Source organism: Salmo salar, chromosome ssa05 (genome assembly GCF_905237065.1).
Source record: "Salmo salar chromosome ssa05, Ssal_v3.1, whole genome shotgun sequence".
NCBI classification, from domain to species: domain Eukaryota; kingdom Metazoa; phylum Chordata; class Actinopteri; order Salmoniformes; family Salmonidae; genus Salmo; species Salmo salar.
Genome location: NC_059446.1, coordinates 68141118 through 68159735, shown reverse-complemented (window position 1 = coordinate 68159735; position 18618 = coordinate 68141118). Strand labels below are relative to the sequence as shown.

At 41.1% G+C, this 18618-nt stretch overlaps 1 protein-coding gene across 5 annotated transcripts; it reads left to right on the top strand.

The window, feature by feature from the left end:
• Nucleotides 1–270: 270 nt before the first annotated feature.
• Nucleotides 271–16939, top strand: LOC106605627 (FXYD domain-containing ion transport regulator 6). Of its 5 annotated transcripts, XM_014201484.2 has the most exons (11): nucleotides 273–573; nucleotides 10499–10669; nucleotides 10894–10950; nucleotides 11120–11146; nucleotides 11959–11985; nucleotides 13750–13770; nucleotides 14244–14267; nucleotides 14849–14923; nucleotides 16118–16154; nucleotides 16442–16482; nucleotides 16602–16939. In XM_014201484.2, exons 2-11 carry the CDS (start codon nucleotides 10549–10551, stop codon nucleotides 16610–16612), a joined length of 441 nt encoding a protein of 146 aa, XP_014056959.1. In that variant the 5' UTR covers nucleotides 273–573; nucleotides 10499–10548; the 3' UTR covers nucleotides 16613–16939. The 5 variants fall into 5 exon arrangements, with proteins under 5 accessions (XP_014056961.1, XP_014056962.1, XP_014056959.1 ...); XM_014201486.2 differs by lacking the exon at nucleotides 10499–10669 and having other exon boundaries at nucleotides 271–573; XM_045718651.1 differs by lacking the exon at nucleotides 11959–11985 and having other exon boundaries at nucleotides 274–573.
• Nucleotides 16940–18618: the final 1679 nt, after the last annotated feature.

The window sequence follows — 18618 nt, the reverse complement described above, 5'->3', positions numbered from 1 at the left end:
CCATTCAGCTGCAAAGGCATCATCAGAGATTTGTATAACTAACCCAAGATAGAGCACAGACTGTCGTTTCCAGTGGGAGCAAATTAATTATAGTGGGCAGAACAAGCAAGCGTTATAGCATGTATTTTCGTTTTAGGATGGTGTACAACAAATTGCCCGAAAATGTGAAAATGGTGGTGAAAAACAAACATCAAAATAGAGCTGGTGGTAAGGTTGTTTACCCCTCAGTAGCAGGGTAATTTTGGAGGGCAGATTGCATTTCTTCTCAGACCAACCCCTAACCCCCTCCCCCCTGTTTCCCTCGCCACGCTCAAATATACCAGACTACGAAAACTTTGCTGGATGTTTCAGGAGAAACATTTCAGGACCAGATTTTCATTCATTTCTGTACATTAAGTACGCTCATTAAATCGAGTTTTATCAGTTTTTCAAAAGCGGACTTTTTGTGTCGATAAATTAGAACACTAGAAACATTGTTTCTGAAGGAGCGGAGGCAAGGCAGCGACCTAAGCCTTTTTATTATTCATCTAATCTCCACAGTCACCTCTTTTCCATTAATTGGACTTCTGACAGGTAATTTGTTTTCATTCGCCATAAATCGTTTACCAAAAGGCAATTTTCCCCGTCAAAACATGTGAACAACTTGGCGACAACAACGTGACTGCTCTGACAGGCCGTTATACATGTGCTTTGGGGAAGAAAACTGTTATTGACCTGTGCGCACAGCTTTAAAGTTTGTGTATAATTTGCTAAATGTATTTAAATAGCCTTGCAAGTAAGCCATGTTTTCCGTTGGTTTAAGAACATTTAGTCGATAGAATGTTCCCCATATCATTACATTTGAACGATTTCTAAATATCTTTGAGAGCACGTGACCATACATTTTGTATTTATTTATTTCACCTTTATTTTATCAGGGAGTCCTACTGAGACGAAGGTATATTTTACAGATGAGTCCTGAATTACATAAATTACAGAAAATACACACATCAAAATATAAATACAAAATGCACATAGAAAGAAAAACATTGTCATAAAAACAAACACATTCATCAGCAATAAGGTCCGCAATCATGTTTCTGGATTGCCCGAGAGACACCAAAATATCAAGTTTAAGAGCTTTTAAGCTTGTTCCACAAATAAGGTGTAAGAAAAGTAAATACACTTTTAGGTAACTGATTGACCCCCGTGGGACACCTTTCGTAATTTACAGGTAACCTGATTTAATACCATCAGTAGATACACATTGAGTTATCGGTCAAGTGATTTTTAAAACAGTTACATGCAGCTTGGTCTCGGGCCAATTGAAGAAAGACTCTGAATTAACTCTGAATTACTGATCATATATATATACAAAAGTATGTGGACAGCCCTTCAAATTAGTGGATTTGGCTAGATCAGCCACACCCATTGCTGACAGGTGTATAAAATTGACCACACAGCCATGCAATCTCCATAGACGAACATTGGCAGTAGAATGGCTTTACTGAAGAGCTCAGTGACTTTTAATGTAGCACCGTCATAGGATGCCACCTTTCCAACAAGTCAGATCGTCAGATTTCTGCCCTGCTAGAGCTGCCCCGGCCAACTGTAAGTGCTGTTATTGTGAAGTGGAAATGTCTAGGAGCAACAACGGCTCAGTTGCGAAGTGGTAGGCTACACACGCTCACAGAATGGGATCGCTGAATGCGTGTAAAAATCATCTGTCATCGGTTGCAACACTCACTACCGAGTTACAAACGGCCTCTGGAAGCAACGTCAGCACAATAACTGTTCGTCGGGAGCTTTACAAGCCTAAGATCAACATGCGCAAAGCCAAGCATCTTCTAGAATGGTGTAAAGTTCACTGCCATTGGACTTTGGAGCAGTGGAACACGTTCAAATCAAATCAAACGTTATTTGTCTCATGCGCCGAATACAACAGGTGTAGACCTTATGGTGAAATGCTTACTTACAAGCCCTTAACCAGCAGTGCAGTTCAAGAAAGAGTTAAAGTATTTACCAAATAAAGTAAAAAATAATACAAAAACAAACACAATAAAATAACAATAATGAGGCTATATAGAGGGAATACTGGTACCGATTCAATGTGCAGGGGTACAGGTTAGTCGAGGTAATTTGTACATGTATGTAGAGGTGAAGTGACTATGCATAGTTAACAACAGCGAGCAGCAGTGTAAAAACAAATGGGGGGGTGTCAATGTAAATAGTCCGGGTGGCCATTTGATTAATTGTTCAGCAGTCTTATGGCTTGGAGGTAGAAGCTGTTAGCACTCCGGTACCGCTTGCCATGTGGTAGCAGAGAGAAAAGTTTAACTTGGTTCACTGGAGTCTTTGACAATTTTTTGGGCTTTCCTCTGACACCGCCTGGTATATAGGTCCTGGATGGCAGGAAGCTTTGCCTCTGTAGCGCCTTACGGTCAGATGCCGAGCAGTTGCCATACCAGGCGGTGATGCAACCGGTCAGGATGCTCTTGATGGTGCAGCTGTAGAACTTTTTGAGGATCTGGGGACCCATGCCAAATCTTTTCAGTCTCCTGAGGGGGAAAAGGTGTTGTCGCGCCCTCTTCACAACTGTCTTGGTGTGTTTGTGGACACCAAAGAACTTGAAGCTCTCCACCCGCTCCACTACAGCCCCGTCAATGTTAATGGGGGCCTGTTTGGCCAGCCTTTTTCTGTAGTCCACAATCAGCTCCTTTGTCTTGCTCACATTGAGGGAGAGGTTGTTGTCCTGGAACTACACAGCCAGGTCTCTGACCTCCCTATAGGCTGTCTCATCATTGTAGGCGATCAGACCTACTACTGTTGTGTCGTCAGCAAACTTAATGATGTTGTTGGAGTCGTGTTTGAACAGGGAGTACAGGAGGGGACTAAGCACGCACCCCTGAGAGGCCCCAGTGTTGAGGATCAGCGTGGCAGACGTGTTGTTGTCTACTAGAGGTTGACCGATTATGATTTTTCAACGCCGATACCGATTATTGGAGGACCAAAAAAGGCGATGCCATTAATCGGCCAATTTTTATTTTATTTTTATTTTTTATTATTTTTTGAAATTATTTGTAATCATGACAATTACAACAATACTGAATGAACACTTATTTTAACTTAATATACTACATCAATAAAATCAATTTTGCCTCAAATAAATAATGAAACATGTTCAATTTGGTTTAAATAATGCAAAAACAAAGTGTTGGAGAAGAAAGTAAAAGTGCAATATGTGCCATGTAAGAAAGCTAACGTTTAAGTTCCTTGCTCAGAACATGGGAACATATGAAAGCTGGTGGTTCCTTTTAACATAAGTCTTCAATATTCCCAGGTAAGAAGTTTTAGGTTGTAGTTATTATAGGAATTATATGACTATTTCTCTCTATACGATTTGTATTTCATATACCTTTGACTATTGGATGTTCTTATAGGCACTTTAGTATTGCCAGTGTAACAGTATAGCTTCCGTCCCTCTCCTCGCTCCTACCTGGGCTCGAACCAGGAACACATCGACAACAGCCACCCTCAAAGCAGCGTTAACCATGCAGAGCAAGGGGAACAACTACTCCAAGTTTCAGAGCGAGTGACGTTTGAAACGCTATTAGCGCGCACCCGCTAACTAGCTAGCCATTTCACATCGGTTACACCAGCCTAATCTTGGGAGTTGACAGGCTTGAAGTCATAAACAGCGCAATGCATTGCGAAGAGCTGCTGGCAAAACACACGAAAGTGCTGTATGAATGAATGCTTACAAGCATGCTGGTGCCTACCACCGCTCAGTCAGACTGCTCTATCAAATCATAGACTTAATTATAATATAATAAACACACAGAAATACGAGCCTTAGGTCATTAAGTTGCTCTGGATAAGAGCGTCTGCTAAATTACGTAAATGTAAATGTAAAATTAATATGGTCGAATCCGGAAACTATCATCTCGAAAAAAAAAACGTTTTTTTCTTTCAGTGAAATACGGAACCGGTCCGTATTTTATCTAACGGGTCGCATCCCTAAGTCTAAATGTTCCTGTTACATTGCACAACCTTCAATGGTATGTCATAATTATGTAAAATTCTGGCAAATTAGTTCGCAACGAGCCAGGCAATGAACGCAAGAGCAGTGACACAATTTCATGTTAGCAGGCAATATTATCTAAATATGCAGGTTTAAAAATATATACTTGTGTATTGATTTTAAAGAAAGGCATTGATGTTTATGGTTAGGTACGTTGGTGCAACGACAGTGCTTTTTTCGCAAATGCGCTTGTTAAATCATCACCCGCTTGTCGAAGTAGGCTGTGATTCGATGAGAAATTAACAGGCACCGCATCGATTATGTGCAACGCAGGACACGTTAGATAAACTAGTAATATCATCAACCATGTGTCGTTAACTAGTGATTATGTTAAGATTGATAGTTTTTTATAAGATAAGTTTAATGCTAGTTAGCAACTTACCTTGGCTTCTTGCTGCCCTCGCGTAACAGGTAGTCAGCCTGCCATGCAGGCTCCTCGTGGAGTGCAATGTAAGGCAGGTGGTTAGAGCGTTGGACTAGTAACCAGAAGGTTGCAAAAACGAATCCCCGAATCCCCCCTGAACAAGGCAGTTAACCCCTGTTCCTAAGCCGTCATTGAAAATAAGAATGTGTTCTTAATCTGACTTGCCTAGGTAAATAAAGGTGTAAAAAAATAAAAAAATCGAATCAAATAAAAATCGGCAAATCGGTGGCCAAAAATACCGATTACCGATTGTTATGAAAACTTGAAATCGGCCCTAATTAATCGTCCATTCCGATTAATCGGTCGACCTTTATTGTCTACCCTGACCACCTGGGGGCGGCCCGTCAGGAAGTCCAGGATCCAGTTGCAGAGGGAGGTGTTTAGTCCCAGGGTCCTTAGCTTAGTGATGAGCTTTGTGGGCACTATGGTGTTGAATGCTGAGCTGTAGTCAATGAACAGCATTTTCACATAGGTGTTCCTTTTGTCCAGGTGGGAAAGGGCAGTGTGGAGTACGATTGAGATTGCATCATCTGTGGATCTGTTGGGGTGGTATGCAAATAAAAGCATTTAAAATCTTCACATATTCAAACAGTCCATTTATATTTTCCAATGGCTTATACATTTTGGTGAGGTTTTTTTCTCGTCTGAGTAGCCTCGTTTTACTGCCAAAAAATAAAATGAAACCATCTAGTGTTAAGCAAAATAACAACACAAGGTCAAATACAGGTAGCCTAGTCAAATAATTAACATCCAATCACATTTACCGTTACTCTCTCATGGGAATTCCACTAACGGTCCGTATGTAGCTAAACGTAGCTGCTGCTCATTCCGTTTGCTCAATAATTGATAAATGATTTTTTTTTAAAGTAAGGCCGCGTCCATAGAGACACATACCAGCTCTACTGGTAGTACTACCAGCAGTACTACACCTGCACCTGTCGACGACACAAGTTGTTCTGCTTCCACGAGCACATCCAATGATAACACCAGTAATTCTACATTTGATGTTAACCCAGCTACCATGGACACTGACAGTTGTGAATCTGATGCAGCCCGGAAAAGCACCGAACAACAGACAGGGACGTTGGACCATCGAAGAGGCGCAAATATTAAATATGATAAGAACTACATTGATTTGGGGTTCACTTATATTGGGAGTAGTGCCTTTCCTCAGCCACAGTGTGTTATATGTGTAAAAGTACTATCTCACAACTCGATGAAACCTTCACTCTTGCGCAGGCATTTAGAAACAAAACATGCCAATTTGAAAAATAAGCCAAGGGAGTTTTTTGAGCAAGAATAAAGATGACTTTCAATTAGTAAGACATGTATAAAAGCAACAGATACCATTAATATGAAGGGGCTAGAAGTGTCGTATATGGTGAGCTACCGAGTGGCTAGGACAGGCAAGCCCCATGCTATTGTGGAGGACTTAATTCTTCCTGCTGCCGCGGATATGGCTGGGACAATGCTGGGGGAAAGGCCCAAAAAACTATACAGACAATTCCTTCATCAAACAACACTGTTTCACGACGCATCAGTGACATGGCAGGAGATGTTTTAAAACAATTACTGCTTCGCATACAAGCCATATCCGTGGCAGTGCCGCGTTACTGCTGTATGAGTCAACAGACGTGGCGGGCCTGGCACAGCTTTTGGTATTTGTCCATTACGTTTATGCAACAAGTGGTTCTGTGAAAATTGAATTTAATCAGAAGCCACTGCCAGATTTCTGGATTGGGCTGCGCTCAGAGTATCTTACCTTGGCAAATCGCGCTGTTAAGACACTGATGGCCTTTGCAAACATGTACCTATGTGAGAGTGGATTCTCTACCCTACCAAGCATGAAAACTAAATACAGGCACTGTGTGTGGAAAATGATTTAAACTGAAACTCTCTCCAATACAACCTAACATTGCAGAATTATGTGCATCCTTTCAAGCACACCCTTCTCATTAACCAGTGGTGAGATATTCACAATTTTTGATGAACAAATAAGGTTTTATATGTAAGATGGTTAATTAAAGAGCAAACATGTAGGCATTACAGACTCTGTCAGGGAGAGGTTGAAAATATCAGTGAATACACTTGCTAGTTGGCAGTTCTCTGGAGTGATGAATCACGCTTCACCATCTTTGGGGAAGGCCCTTTCCTGTTTCAGCATGACAATGCCCCCATGCACAAAGCAAAGTCCATACAGAAATTGTTTGTTGAGATCAGTGTGGAAGAACTTGACTGGACTGCACAGAGCCCTGACCTCAACCCCATCGAACACTTTTGGGATGAATTTAAACTCTGACTGCGAGCCAGGCCTAATTGCCCAACATCAATGCCCGACCTCACTAATGCTTTTGTGGCTGAATGGAAGTAAGTCCCCGCAGCAATGTTCCAACATGTAGTGGAAAGCCTTCCCAGAAGAGTGGAGGCTGTTATAGCAGCAAAGGGGGAACAAACTCCATATTAATGCCCATGATTTTGGACTGAGATGTTCAACGAGCATGTGTCCACATACCTTTGGTCATGTAGTGTATAATATTTGAGTAAAACATAATCATTTCAAACCTTGCTTAAATTTGTATATGGTCACATATCTCTTCATTATGCGTGGGAATACTTTGGAACAGATTTACAAAATTAAAATCACTTGGAGCTGATTTGCTTTAGTTTTTACCGTCTTTTATGTTCAATAAAACTCATTTCAAAACCTTTTTTTTTGCTCAGAAAACTTGGGTGGACAAATAAAATCACCCGCGAGCCACATTCGGTCGCAGGCCATCAGTTGGCATAGGCCTGCTGTACCATAACTTTTCAAAACTGACTGGGTTAACAGTTTCGGTGCTTGTAGTAGGTAAGTCTACTTTTCTTACTTTTTATTTGTCCTTATCAGTTCAGGCAAAATGCAATAACCTCACAACTCTCTAGGCATGAGAAGTAGCTATCTATAGCCTAATGGGCTAGATAAAAACCATGACGGAGGTTAAAAGTATTTTATAAGAATAACTTAGTTTAAACTTTGTTTACTTGAGGGTGAGCCTAGTCTTCTTTAAAGTAGAATGCTGTAACAAACACGATTATTGGCCTTTGCTATAACTCTTGCAGCATTTGGCAGATTAAGATATTGATTGGCAGTCCTTTGTTGTTAGTCCCGTTCTTAAGCCCTGGTTTGAGTATTTAAATCCCTGTTTCTCTCTAAACCATGCCACACTGCTCCAACTCAGAAACCAAAAGTATGAATAGTTATAGTCGCCGTATGGAACAGCTTCTCTATGCCTTGGGCTAGGGATGGAACAGATAGGGTCTGTGCCAAAAGACGGGCTCTGATCAGAGTCATTGGGGCTAATCGTTTTAATGGCTATGTCAAATTATGATGTTAACTACAGGCCATCTGATGCCCATCACAGTATGGTATTTCTTCATATGGAAATCTACATAATGTATAGTATGAGTTCTGCTACCTCATCTGCTGCCAGAGTAGTTCTTAATTATCATATTTCAGTTGTACAGAAGTTGTACAGAAGTCCTGAGGACAGTGACTTAATCTGACAGGTGATGCAATGAATACATAATTAGATATATAATATGGCTAATTTGTATGTTCACTGTTCAATTATCCCACAATCCCACAATCATGTTCTGCACATGAATCAAATATGCTCACAGTTCCCTAGAGATTAGTGTCAGGTGAGTACATTTTTCTGCAGCTCTCCAACAAACAAGATTTTGTTTAAAGAAACATTTAGGCTTATCTGCTGTCTGTAACAAAACTCAGGACACTTTCTGCCTAGGGTGCCAATGCCTCCACAAACAAAACTCCAGTCTGGGAGTTTGGTTGAAGAGCCACGGCCAGTTAACACTTGATGTGAAAATCTAGAAGGGCTTGGACGAACATCTGTAGAAAGAATGGCCTATGTGTGAAAAACAGACTGTAGCGATATGCGGCATGCCGTCGTGAGCAGTGACTGCACATTCCAGCTGAGAAAAAAAACAGCTGAGTTACAGTGCCTTCAAAAAGTATTCACACCCCTTGACATTTTCCAAATGTTGTTGTTACAGCCTGAATTTCAAATGGTTGAAACTTAGATTTAATGATATCTAGATATAATGTCAAAGTGGAATTATGTTTTTCTATTTATTTTTTTACAAATTAATAAAAAATGAAAAGCGGAAATGTCAATTATTATTCAACTGCTTTGTTATGGCAAGCCTAAATAAGTTCAGGAGTAAAGAATGTGCTTAACAGGTTGCATGTACTCACTCTGTGTGTAATAATAGTGTTTAACATGATTTTTTTAATGACAACCTCATATCTCTAACCTACACATACAATTATCTGTAAGGTCCCTCAGTTGAAGAGTGAATTTCAAACACAGATTCAAACACAAAGACCAGGGAAGTTTTCCAATGCCTCGCAAAGAAGGGCACCTATTGGTAGATGGGTCAAAACATTTATACAATTTTTAAAAAGCAGACAATGAATATCTCTTTGAGCATGGTGAAGTTATTTATTACACTTTGGATGGTGTATCAATACACCCAGTCACAACAAAGATACAGGCGTCGTTCCTAACTCAGGAAGGAAACCGCTCAGGGATTTCACCATGAGGCCAGTAGTGACTTTAAAACAGTTACAGAGTTTAATGGCTGTGATACAGTAGGAGAGAACTGGGGATGGATCAACAACATTGTGGTTATTCCACAATATTAACCTAATTGACAATGAAAAGAAGGAAGCCTGTACAGAATAAATATATTACAAAACATAATCCTGTTTGCAACAAGGCACTAAAGTAATACTGCAAAAAATGTGGCAAAGCAATTCACTTTTTGTCATGAATACAACATGTTATGTTTGGGGCAAATCCAATACAGCGCATTACTGAGTACCACTCTCCATATTTTCAAGCATAGTGGTGGCTGTATCATGTTATGGGTATGCTTGTAATCGTTTAGGACTAGAGAGCTTTTCAGGATAAAAAAGAAATGGAATGGAGCTAAGCACAGGCAAAATTCTAGAGGAAAACCTGGTTGTCTGCTTTACACCAGACACTGGGAGATTAATTCAGCTTTCAGCAAGACAGTAACCTAAAACACAAGGCCAAATCTACACTGGAGTTGCTTACCTAGAAGAAAGTGAATGTTCCTGAGTGGCCAAGTAAGTTACAGTTTTGACTTAAATCTACTTGAAAATCTATGGCAATACCTGAAAATGGTTGTCTAGCCATAATCAACAACCAATTGGACAGAGCTTGAAGAATTTTGAGAAGAATATTGGGCAAATGTTGTACAGTCCAGGTGTGGAAACTCTTAGATATTTACCCAGAAAGACACTCAGCTGTAATTGCTGCGAAAGGTGATTCTAACATTTATTGACTTAGGGGGTTGAATACTTACCTAATCAAGATATATTAATTTATTTCACAATATTTTTTTATATATATATTTTTTACAAATGTTAGAATTTGTCTTCCACTTTGACATTACAGAGTATTTTGTGTAGATCGTTAACAAATTCCAATTAAATAAATGTTAACCCCACTTTGTAACTAAACAAAACATAGAAAAAGTAAAGGGGTGTGAATACTTTCTGAAGGCACTGTATGTCTTTAACCCACTGACCAAATATCAAGTGCAACTCAACCCGGGTCTCTCCTCCCTGCACCCCAAACTGCCAGGACAGGACACCCGTGTTCTACAGTGCAGAGACTGAAATAGCCCCCTCTTCCCTTACCCCGAGTCAGGAGCTAATAACATAAAGAGATCATGGGAGAACTGTTTAAGTCCAGCAGCAACAGACCATGGCCTCCATAACAGGTCAGCTATAAGATCACAAGATGTTGGGGTTGTTTGAAAGCGTCACCTCAATGTTTAATTCCTCCCCACGGTCAGGGGCACAAACAAGGAATGTGAAGTCAAGAATAATTCTATAGATGTACCTTTTCCCTGTAGTTTCATTTCTTGAGAGAGATTGGCTTGATTTCAAGAACAGTCCTTTCTTTGATAGTGACGTGTTAAAGTTGCAGGATTTTGTGACCAGCTCTGCTGGTCCCCTCAGATACAAAGCTGTATGTGTTCAGCAACAAGGCTGATGTTAAACCACTGGGATCTGCACCTATTCCCCCCACAACCAGACCTGTCAGACACTGGTGGTGGGAGAACTTCAACACTCTTCTGGTCTGGACAACTGTGTAAGCCTGTTATGTTTCCTCATTATGAGCCCATAAGTCTTTCCATTACATTATGCTTGAAATATGTAATAGTCATGTATCAACTTGCGTCCCCCCCAGGGGATTGAACTTGGTTCTCAACTAAAGTATTTGCTTTCTGTTTTGCCATTTTTCTCCTACACTTTCAGTCTCTTGTCTTTGGGAGGTCCTTAATGTTTCTGGTGGTTGTTTCCCTTTGTCTCCAGGTGACATGGATCTCTCTCTGTTGGTGGCCTTCTGCTCCTGTGTTCCTGCTGCTTTGGGTGAGCTTTTCCCTCTCACTCTTTTTTTGTTTGAGCTTCTCTCTCAAAATACTTGACCCCAGCACTTGAATGGTGACTGAGGAGCGTTCACAGTGTGGTTGAGGGAAGTGTAATGTTTTATTCAGAGTGCCAGTGATTAAAGAATGAGCTGGTCTGTCTGTACTAACAGGGTCAGGATTTGGCAGGGAGATGCCAGGTAAGTTTGCAGTGCATTGGATGCCTCAGTTGTGCCAAAGGAATGAGAAATGCAGTCTGTCAGCCTTGGAATGGACACAGAATGCATGGCCATCTTTGTTGTTGGCTTATCAGTTGCCCTAGAGCAGTGTTTCCCAGCTCCAGTCCTCTAATAACCCTTGTTTTTTACACTACACATTTTTATTGTAGCCCTGGACTAACAAACCTGATTCAACTTGTCAACTAAACATTGAATCCTCGATGAGTTGAACTTGGTGTTTTTGTCCGGGGCTTCAAGACAGCCATACTCTAGAACAGGGTTTCCCAACCCTTTCCTCTAGCCCCCCCAGACATTACACACTTTTGTTTTAACCCTAAATGGGCACACCTGATTCAATTAGTCAAAGGCTTGATGATTAGTTGATGATTAGTTGATGATTAGTTGATGATTAGTTGATGATTAGTTGATGATTAGTTGTTGATTAGTTGACTAATTGAAGCAGGTGTGTCCATTTAGGGTTAAAACAAAAGTGTGAAATGTCTGGGGGGTGGGTGGGGTTGGGAAACCCTGTCCTAGAGTATGGCTGTCTGTAGAGAAACTGGAAAGGTCATTCACAGTGTGGTGTTTTTCAGCAGTGGTGGCAGTTAGTGAGGGAGGGGGTGGTTCCTGGGGCATATATAATGTATTTATTATTTTACAGTGTCAGCCAATGCATGTAGGGGAGACACTGCAGTGTGATAAAGGAAAGTGTGTAGCGTCATATTTTAGCAAACTTGTAGTGTCTTAAGAGTGCCAGTGATTTAAAGAATGAGCTGGTCTGTCTATACTAACAGGGTCATCTATAGGCAGGGACATGCCAGGTAAGTTTGTTTTATTGGATGCCTCAGTGTTGTCATAAAGGAATGAGAAACATGCTGTCTGTTTTGGAATGGGCACTGAGAATGCATAGACATATTTGTTATTGGCTGGTCAGTTGCCCTAGAGCAGGGTTTCATCAAATTCAGTCCTGGGGTCTCCTCTGGGTGCACATTTTGGTTTTTGCCCTAACACTACACAGCTGATTGAAATATCTCATCATCGGGGTATCAGGACAGAGTTTGGGAAACTCTGCCATAGAGCACACGTGTCGAACTCATTTCAATCAGGATTAGCCTTTTTCTCAGGGCCGAGTGTCTGGGTTTTCACTCCGCTTGAATTAGTAAAGAACTCCCCTCGCCTGGTTGTCTAGGTCTTAATTGAAAGGAAAAAGCAAAGACCAGCAGACACTAGGCCCTCCATAGAATGAGTTTGATACCCCTGCCCTAGAGTATGGCTCTCTGTAGAGTAACTAGCTTTGCTCTGTCTGTACTTACATATTGCGCAACTATATTTAAATACTATTGTGTAAGGATTTCAAGTTATGATTAAATCTAGTTCATTTGAAATGGGCTCATCTAGACTGGTGTAAGAAAGAGCCTTTGCTTTCCTGGCCAGGATTAGCCTTTTTCTCATGTGAGGCATTTTAGTAATCGGTCATTTGGTGTGCAGCCAAGCCTCCCATATTGTAGTAGCATGTGGCGCTAGGCAGTCCTACACTGCACTTTGGGTTGTGTTGTGCTGACTTGTTCCTGAGCAGATTGCCCTACATTAGTAGTTTTTCTCCTCAGTCAACAGGGTGATTTGGGCAGGATATGAGTTCCGCTGGTAATGGAGAGGAATGACACCAAACGGAAGTGTTTGTCGGACATTAGGCTTATCTACTGCACCATAAAAAGCCCTGCTGGCTCGGGTTGTCGTTCTATGACATCCTTTAGAAGAAAAAATGAAAATGTCAGCAGATACGAGATGAGCCAATCAGAGGAGCATTTCGTTGTTAGAGCTGAGCAGTGATTATTGTACTACACCTTGGATTCTTCAAGAAGTGGTTCTATAACCTCTGTACTCAACGAAGCAGGAGTCATGTATTTGTTGTTTGGTGATCAGATAACGTGACATCCATGTGATTTAGATTCTTAGTGGTATTGTGAGGAAAGATGTGGTTACTCGCTCTGCACAAGCCAACGTGCGTGTGCGCGCGCACACACACACACACACACACACACAGTGAAGTCTGCTTTATTACAGCATCTACTTGAGCTGACATGGGTCACTCGCCTTAGGTAATGACTGCAGAGTGGGTATGGTTATTAATGCATCAGGACTCTGTGGTGTCTTGCATCATTGTAGCATTAGCATTTCCACTGTTTTCAACAGAGCTGCTTATTGTACACTGCATTTTGCTGCTTCCCCTTTACTCTTATGAGGAGAGAGCCACCTGAGTGTTGCCAGATTGTATTTAAAAGCATGCACTGTGTATCGCATCACCCAGTGGTGTAATCTGTGTAAGTGCATGCCCCATTCCTTAACTTTCAGTACAAGTGGACAATTATTTTTTATTTTTTTAAAGCATAGAACACTACAACCAGTCTTTACTATCATGTGTATAGTAGTCACTATTTCCATTCAATGTAAACCTCTGGAACACTTGACTACAGTTCTGAAAGTAAACAGAGCCTAACACCAGTTATAAAAGGTTCGTAGTTCACACCAAGCACACAGAGTTAATGTCTGTCCATCACTAATGCTTTCTGTCTTTTGTTTTCCAGCATTGACGATGGATGAAAAAGGTAAAGGTTTCTTGTTGTTTCAAATGAACATTATTGTACCAATTGTATTTCACTTTAAAGAGCATGTTGGCAAAGAGTTAAATCACATACTTTTTGGTTACTTGCCTTTTTCACACCAGTTGCACTCAACTCAGTTGAGGTTTGAATTAGTTTAGCTCCGAACATGGTGTGTAAGTTTCTATTGAAAGGGACCACTATGAATGCGTGTGATTTTAAAGGAGATGTAATTCCCACTAGGGACACAATGTTTTAGAAGTCTCCCAGTGGATCCTTTACAATGCATTCCATCTGGCCTCATGCGCAGCTCTGTCTTCAATCTGCTTTGGCTGGCGAGGGGACAAGTGGTCTAATGTCCCTTTTTTTAATACTATAGCTGCAATTTCAATGTAGATTGAATAACTGTGAATAATAACATTCTACAAAATGCGGTCACTCACTAAATGTATCTGGTTTTCATGTATTCCCCGTCCCAGACTATGATGCTGCGTTTCACTACGGTGAGTGGGGGATGGATCAACATGGACTAACTCCACTGGGGGCGAACGTGACACTTCTCAGGAAATATCTGGGAGGTCAAGACGGGCTTGCGTTTTCCCTCCATTTTTCCAGGAGCGTCGGAAAACATTGACCCATCGGGCCACGCTTCCGGAGTTCAACTGGCAAACAGTTCTAGTCCCTCCCACTCTGCTCTAGTAGTCTCATTTCTAAACACATCACAACCATAATAGAGATTCTGTCATCAAACCCGTTCATTGCTCTATCCTGTCTTCAGTAGGTCTATGCATTCACAGACACATTATATGATATCAGCTCTTACAGTGAATATCCTTCTATGTTTGAGGCAGTAATATCAATCAGAATATAGATATCTATAGATGTGAACCTGATGGATTTATCAATCGTGGCATATACAGTAGGAGTGTATGTTTGAATTGTCTCAGGAATGTGATTGATGGTGTCATAATTGCATAGCTTTGCGTATGTACTGAATAAGATGTTATAAGTTACACTGTGCTTTGCACATGTTCTGTAGTAATGGGCCTTAGTGTGTAGGGATAAAAATGTGTTTCTGTTTCAGACTATGAATCTCTGAGGATCGGTGGACTGATCTTCGCTGTGGTACTGTTTGTCATGGGCATTGTCCTCATCGTCAGTAAGTCTGTCGGCCCAACTACGGTTATATTTAAAATACCATTTGAAGTATTACACTTCTATTGAAATTACCCATTGAAATAAAATGTGATTAGTCCCATAAGTTTATTTCTACTGTACCAATCTCATTCCATAATTATTGTAGTTCTGCACTGTTCAACATGCTGATCCATTGGACAGCCCTTCTTTACCAGTCCAGTCCTTATAAACAAGCCTGGGATCAGTTACTTGCTGGGGGCTGGGATGCAGGCCAACATGCCTTGCACAACGCCCAGACCCCCAGGACACCCTACACCTCTCTACCCTGTAGACATCTTCACATCTAGGGCACTGACTAAAACTGGCCTGGACACTATGCAGCCTTGTCCCCTCCCTCCTCATCTCCTGCCCTTGCCCTCATCCACCCCATCCCAGGCATAGCTGGAGACCTCCACCCACCCTAACTCTTACTCCAGGCATCCATTACATTAATCAGCCCATACATTAGTCATAGATATCACAGGGGACAGAGGGAGTGCCCTCTCTCCTGCTACTGCACATGTGCAAAGAGAAGGCTTTGGGTCTTTAGTGTTCTGTCCAAGCTGTACAAATAATCATTTAGAATAATCAAGCAGTTAGTTTGGATATTTTTTACTGGATAGGATAGGGTCTTGTAAAATTATGTAATATTCCAACTTCTATACACATCAGTTGCTGAAGTATCTTCATTCTAGTGTTAGTTTAGCAGGCGGTATCTTCATTCTAGTGTTAGTTTAGCAGGCGGTATCTTCATTCTAGTGTTAGTTTAGCAGGCGGTATCTTCATTCTAGTGTTAGTTTAGCAGGCGGTATCTTCATTCTAGTGTTAGTTTAGCAGGCGGTATCTTCATTCCAGTGTTAGTTTAGCAGGCGGTATCTTCATTCTAGTGTTAGTTTAGCAGGCGGTATCTTCATTCTAGTGTTAGTTTAGCAGGCGGTATCTTCATTCTAGTGTTAGTTTAGCAGGCGGTATCTTCATTCTAGTGTTAGTTTAGCAGGCGGTATCTTCATTCTAGTGTTAGTTTAGCAGGCGGTATCTTCATTCTACTGTTAGTTTAGCAGGCATGTGTCTTTGACATCTAGGATGGAGAGAGTCCTGTCAGCTCAGGCTATCCTCAGAGTATATCAGCTTTCCATCATAGTAGCTCTTTTTCACACTAATTTCTCTCTCTCTGCAGGCCGGAAATGCCCATGCAAATCAAGTCCGAAGTCACGGTAAGTTGGGCAAAGAAGAGATAGTGTTGATAACATGGCAGAGAAGACCTTGACTGAATTCATTGTAAGGCTATTAAAGTGTCATCTCTAGACTCTTAAGAGGAGCTTTTTTAGAAGTTTCTTAAGAGTTAGAAGCTTCAGTACTCAGTTTGATTTTTAATACATTTCCCCCATATGTTTTAGGGTTTAGATGGCTTGGTTAGGTACTGGAAACTTTTTAATCACTGTCCAAGTAGTGATTTTGCTCTAGTGGTTTACCTGTTAGTTTTTCAATTTTCCTCTCTTAGGCCTGCTGGAGTACCTGAGGCAGAGGCAGGGGCTGTGACAAGTAAAAATCATCTATATCTTTGTTTTCATTGCCATATTGGTCTTTATCAAATGTCTGATTTGTATGTATCATTTTTATTTATGAAACCAATACATCTCATGACACCTATCTGCTCTCAGGTCCAAAGTGATGTGAAGTCTCGCCACCAGGCGGCAGCATCGGACAGTAGAGTGCTACTATGGCCGTCTCCCAGAGCACAAGGCTCCTTTTTTTAAATTCCATCCTGCTGATATGTTCTCTTGACATCTTTTTTTGCTTTTCTCTTTTTTTCTATATGAATGAATCTACAGCGACAGTATTGAGGACATAATTGGTTGGTGCAGTAGGGTTGTTTAATTGTAGGCTATACACCTGTCATACGTCATAGACACAAGCGATTTTTGTAAGTTATAACTTGACTATGGCTATTTTAAATTGTAATATTTCCACACTGAAATAAAGTGATGTACATGGGTAATTGTGTGTTGTGTTCCAACTTTTCCCACTGTCAGTCACTGGCGTAGACAGTCTCCCTGTCAATCACTGGCACGGTCTTGTCCCAGTAGCGCAGTTCTAATGGGTATGCAGCACACCCGTTTTGCTGATGTTGCACCTTTCTGCAGGCAATAGTAGACAAGTTAATTCAACCTCCTAACAAGTGCAGCAACATCAAACATGCTGTAGCCTATTGTTTAGAAACATTGTTGCATGCTAATCTGTGGCTTTATCATTTTATAATGAAAATAACTGTTATTGATATATTCTTGGCCAAAGGAGGTCTAGCTGCAGGATGGATGAGGGAGGGGACCTTTCAAAGACCGTTTTTCAATAGTGTCAGATTTATTTTATCTCGGAAAGTGGCCACATTCAAAAGAAGAGGGGGGTTGACTGCATAAAAAACCTTTTTATCATGCCATTAGAAAAATATTTGAAATGAAGAATTTCCCTAAATTATCTTGGTCACTCAAATATAGGCTAACTACGGCATACCTTGTGAAATAATGTAGCTTATTAAACTGGAGGCAAAATGATCAAAATATCACATGCATTTTCTGCCTACACCATCAGGGACTTGCAGATGTTTTCTTCTTTACTATACATTTACTCTGTGTATTTTTATATAGATGAGAAGACGGGAATTCCTTTGTGCACAGCCTCTCCCTTGTTGCTCTGTTGCTAGGGGTATCTTCCCTCCTCGTGCCGCATTACAGGAGGAGAGACCTGTTAGCGCATTCCTCCCCTCGCAGTTTCCCACGCCTCCTCAGGGCATAATGATAGCAGGCTACTCGAGTGCAGTAGAAAACCATCGGCATTGGTAGGCACATTTTTATTCTTCACGGTCTTTGGGGGATACCTCAATAGACTGAGGCTGCAGCATTGAATAGCCTATAACCAAATGCAGTGTCTGTGCGTCACCACCAGAGGACCCTCGTGCGTTCTAAGTGTTTGCAATTTACTTTATTGAGCCGCAGTTTTCTTTCTTTTCTTCCTATCCTACTCCACACCTCAAAAGTGCGCGTCTTCCCATTTTCTGTCCGCTGACCTGAAAACCTGCATCGGGGCGCAAGAGAGACTCAGCAGACAAAGACACAGTATATCCACACTGCAGTCATGGCAACTCAAGGAGGTTTGTCTTTTTCTGAATGTAGCCTATGCTAAGGGGTCTTTAAATTTAAAAAGACCAAAACAATTGAAACTACTAGTGAGTTTCATAATGTTTTGTTTGATCTTCAGTTCAGTGTTTTATGTACAGGGTTTTTTCTCAGGCTGTTCTTGCACATTAATTATTTAGACTAAGCTTGCTCCTAGACTCATCCCATCAATTTCTATTTCATGGAATTGATGAACAATTGGTGCATTGCTGCTAGAGCGCCATTACAGTCTAGGCTACTTTTCCCATGTTTTGGATCCCTTTCCATTTAATCTATGAACCTATTGCTTATTATTTTTCAAATTACCTAATACTCACTGTATTTTTTGTAAATGTATGGTTTTCTTATAATTTGTGAAGGGTTGTGTTGGCTTGCCCATCAGGGTACAAGAGGGGAGGGGTAGAGCGCTGGGGAGAAGTTGAAAGCGCCAACTAAGCCATTACATAAAGTGGGGGTTCAGCAACATAAAGCCGCATTGTCGACGCTCTGTTTAAGTGCTGCCAAG

Excerpts from the sequence above, each read along its gene's own strand:
- LOC106605627 (XM_014201484.2), top strand. The coding sequence starts at position 10,549 with ATGTGTTCAGCAACAAGGCTGATGTTAAACCACTGGGATCTGCACCTA. Across the intron at positions 11,147-11,958 it reads ATTTGGCAGGGAGATGCCAG|GGTCATCTATAGGCAGGGAC; the intron begins GTAAGTTTGCAG and ends CTATACTAACAG. Across the intron at positions 11,986-13,749 it reads TATAGGCAGGGACATGCCAG|CATTGACGATGGATGAAAAA; the intron begins GTAAGTTTGTTT and ends TTTGTTTTCCAG.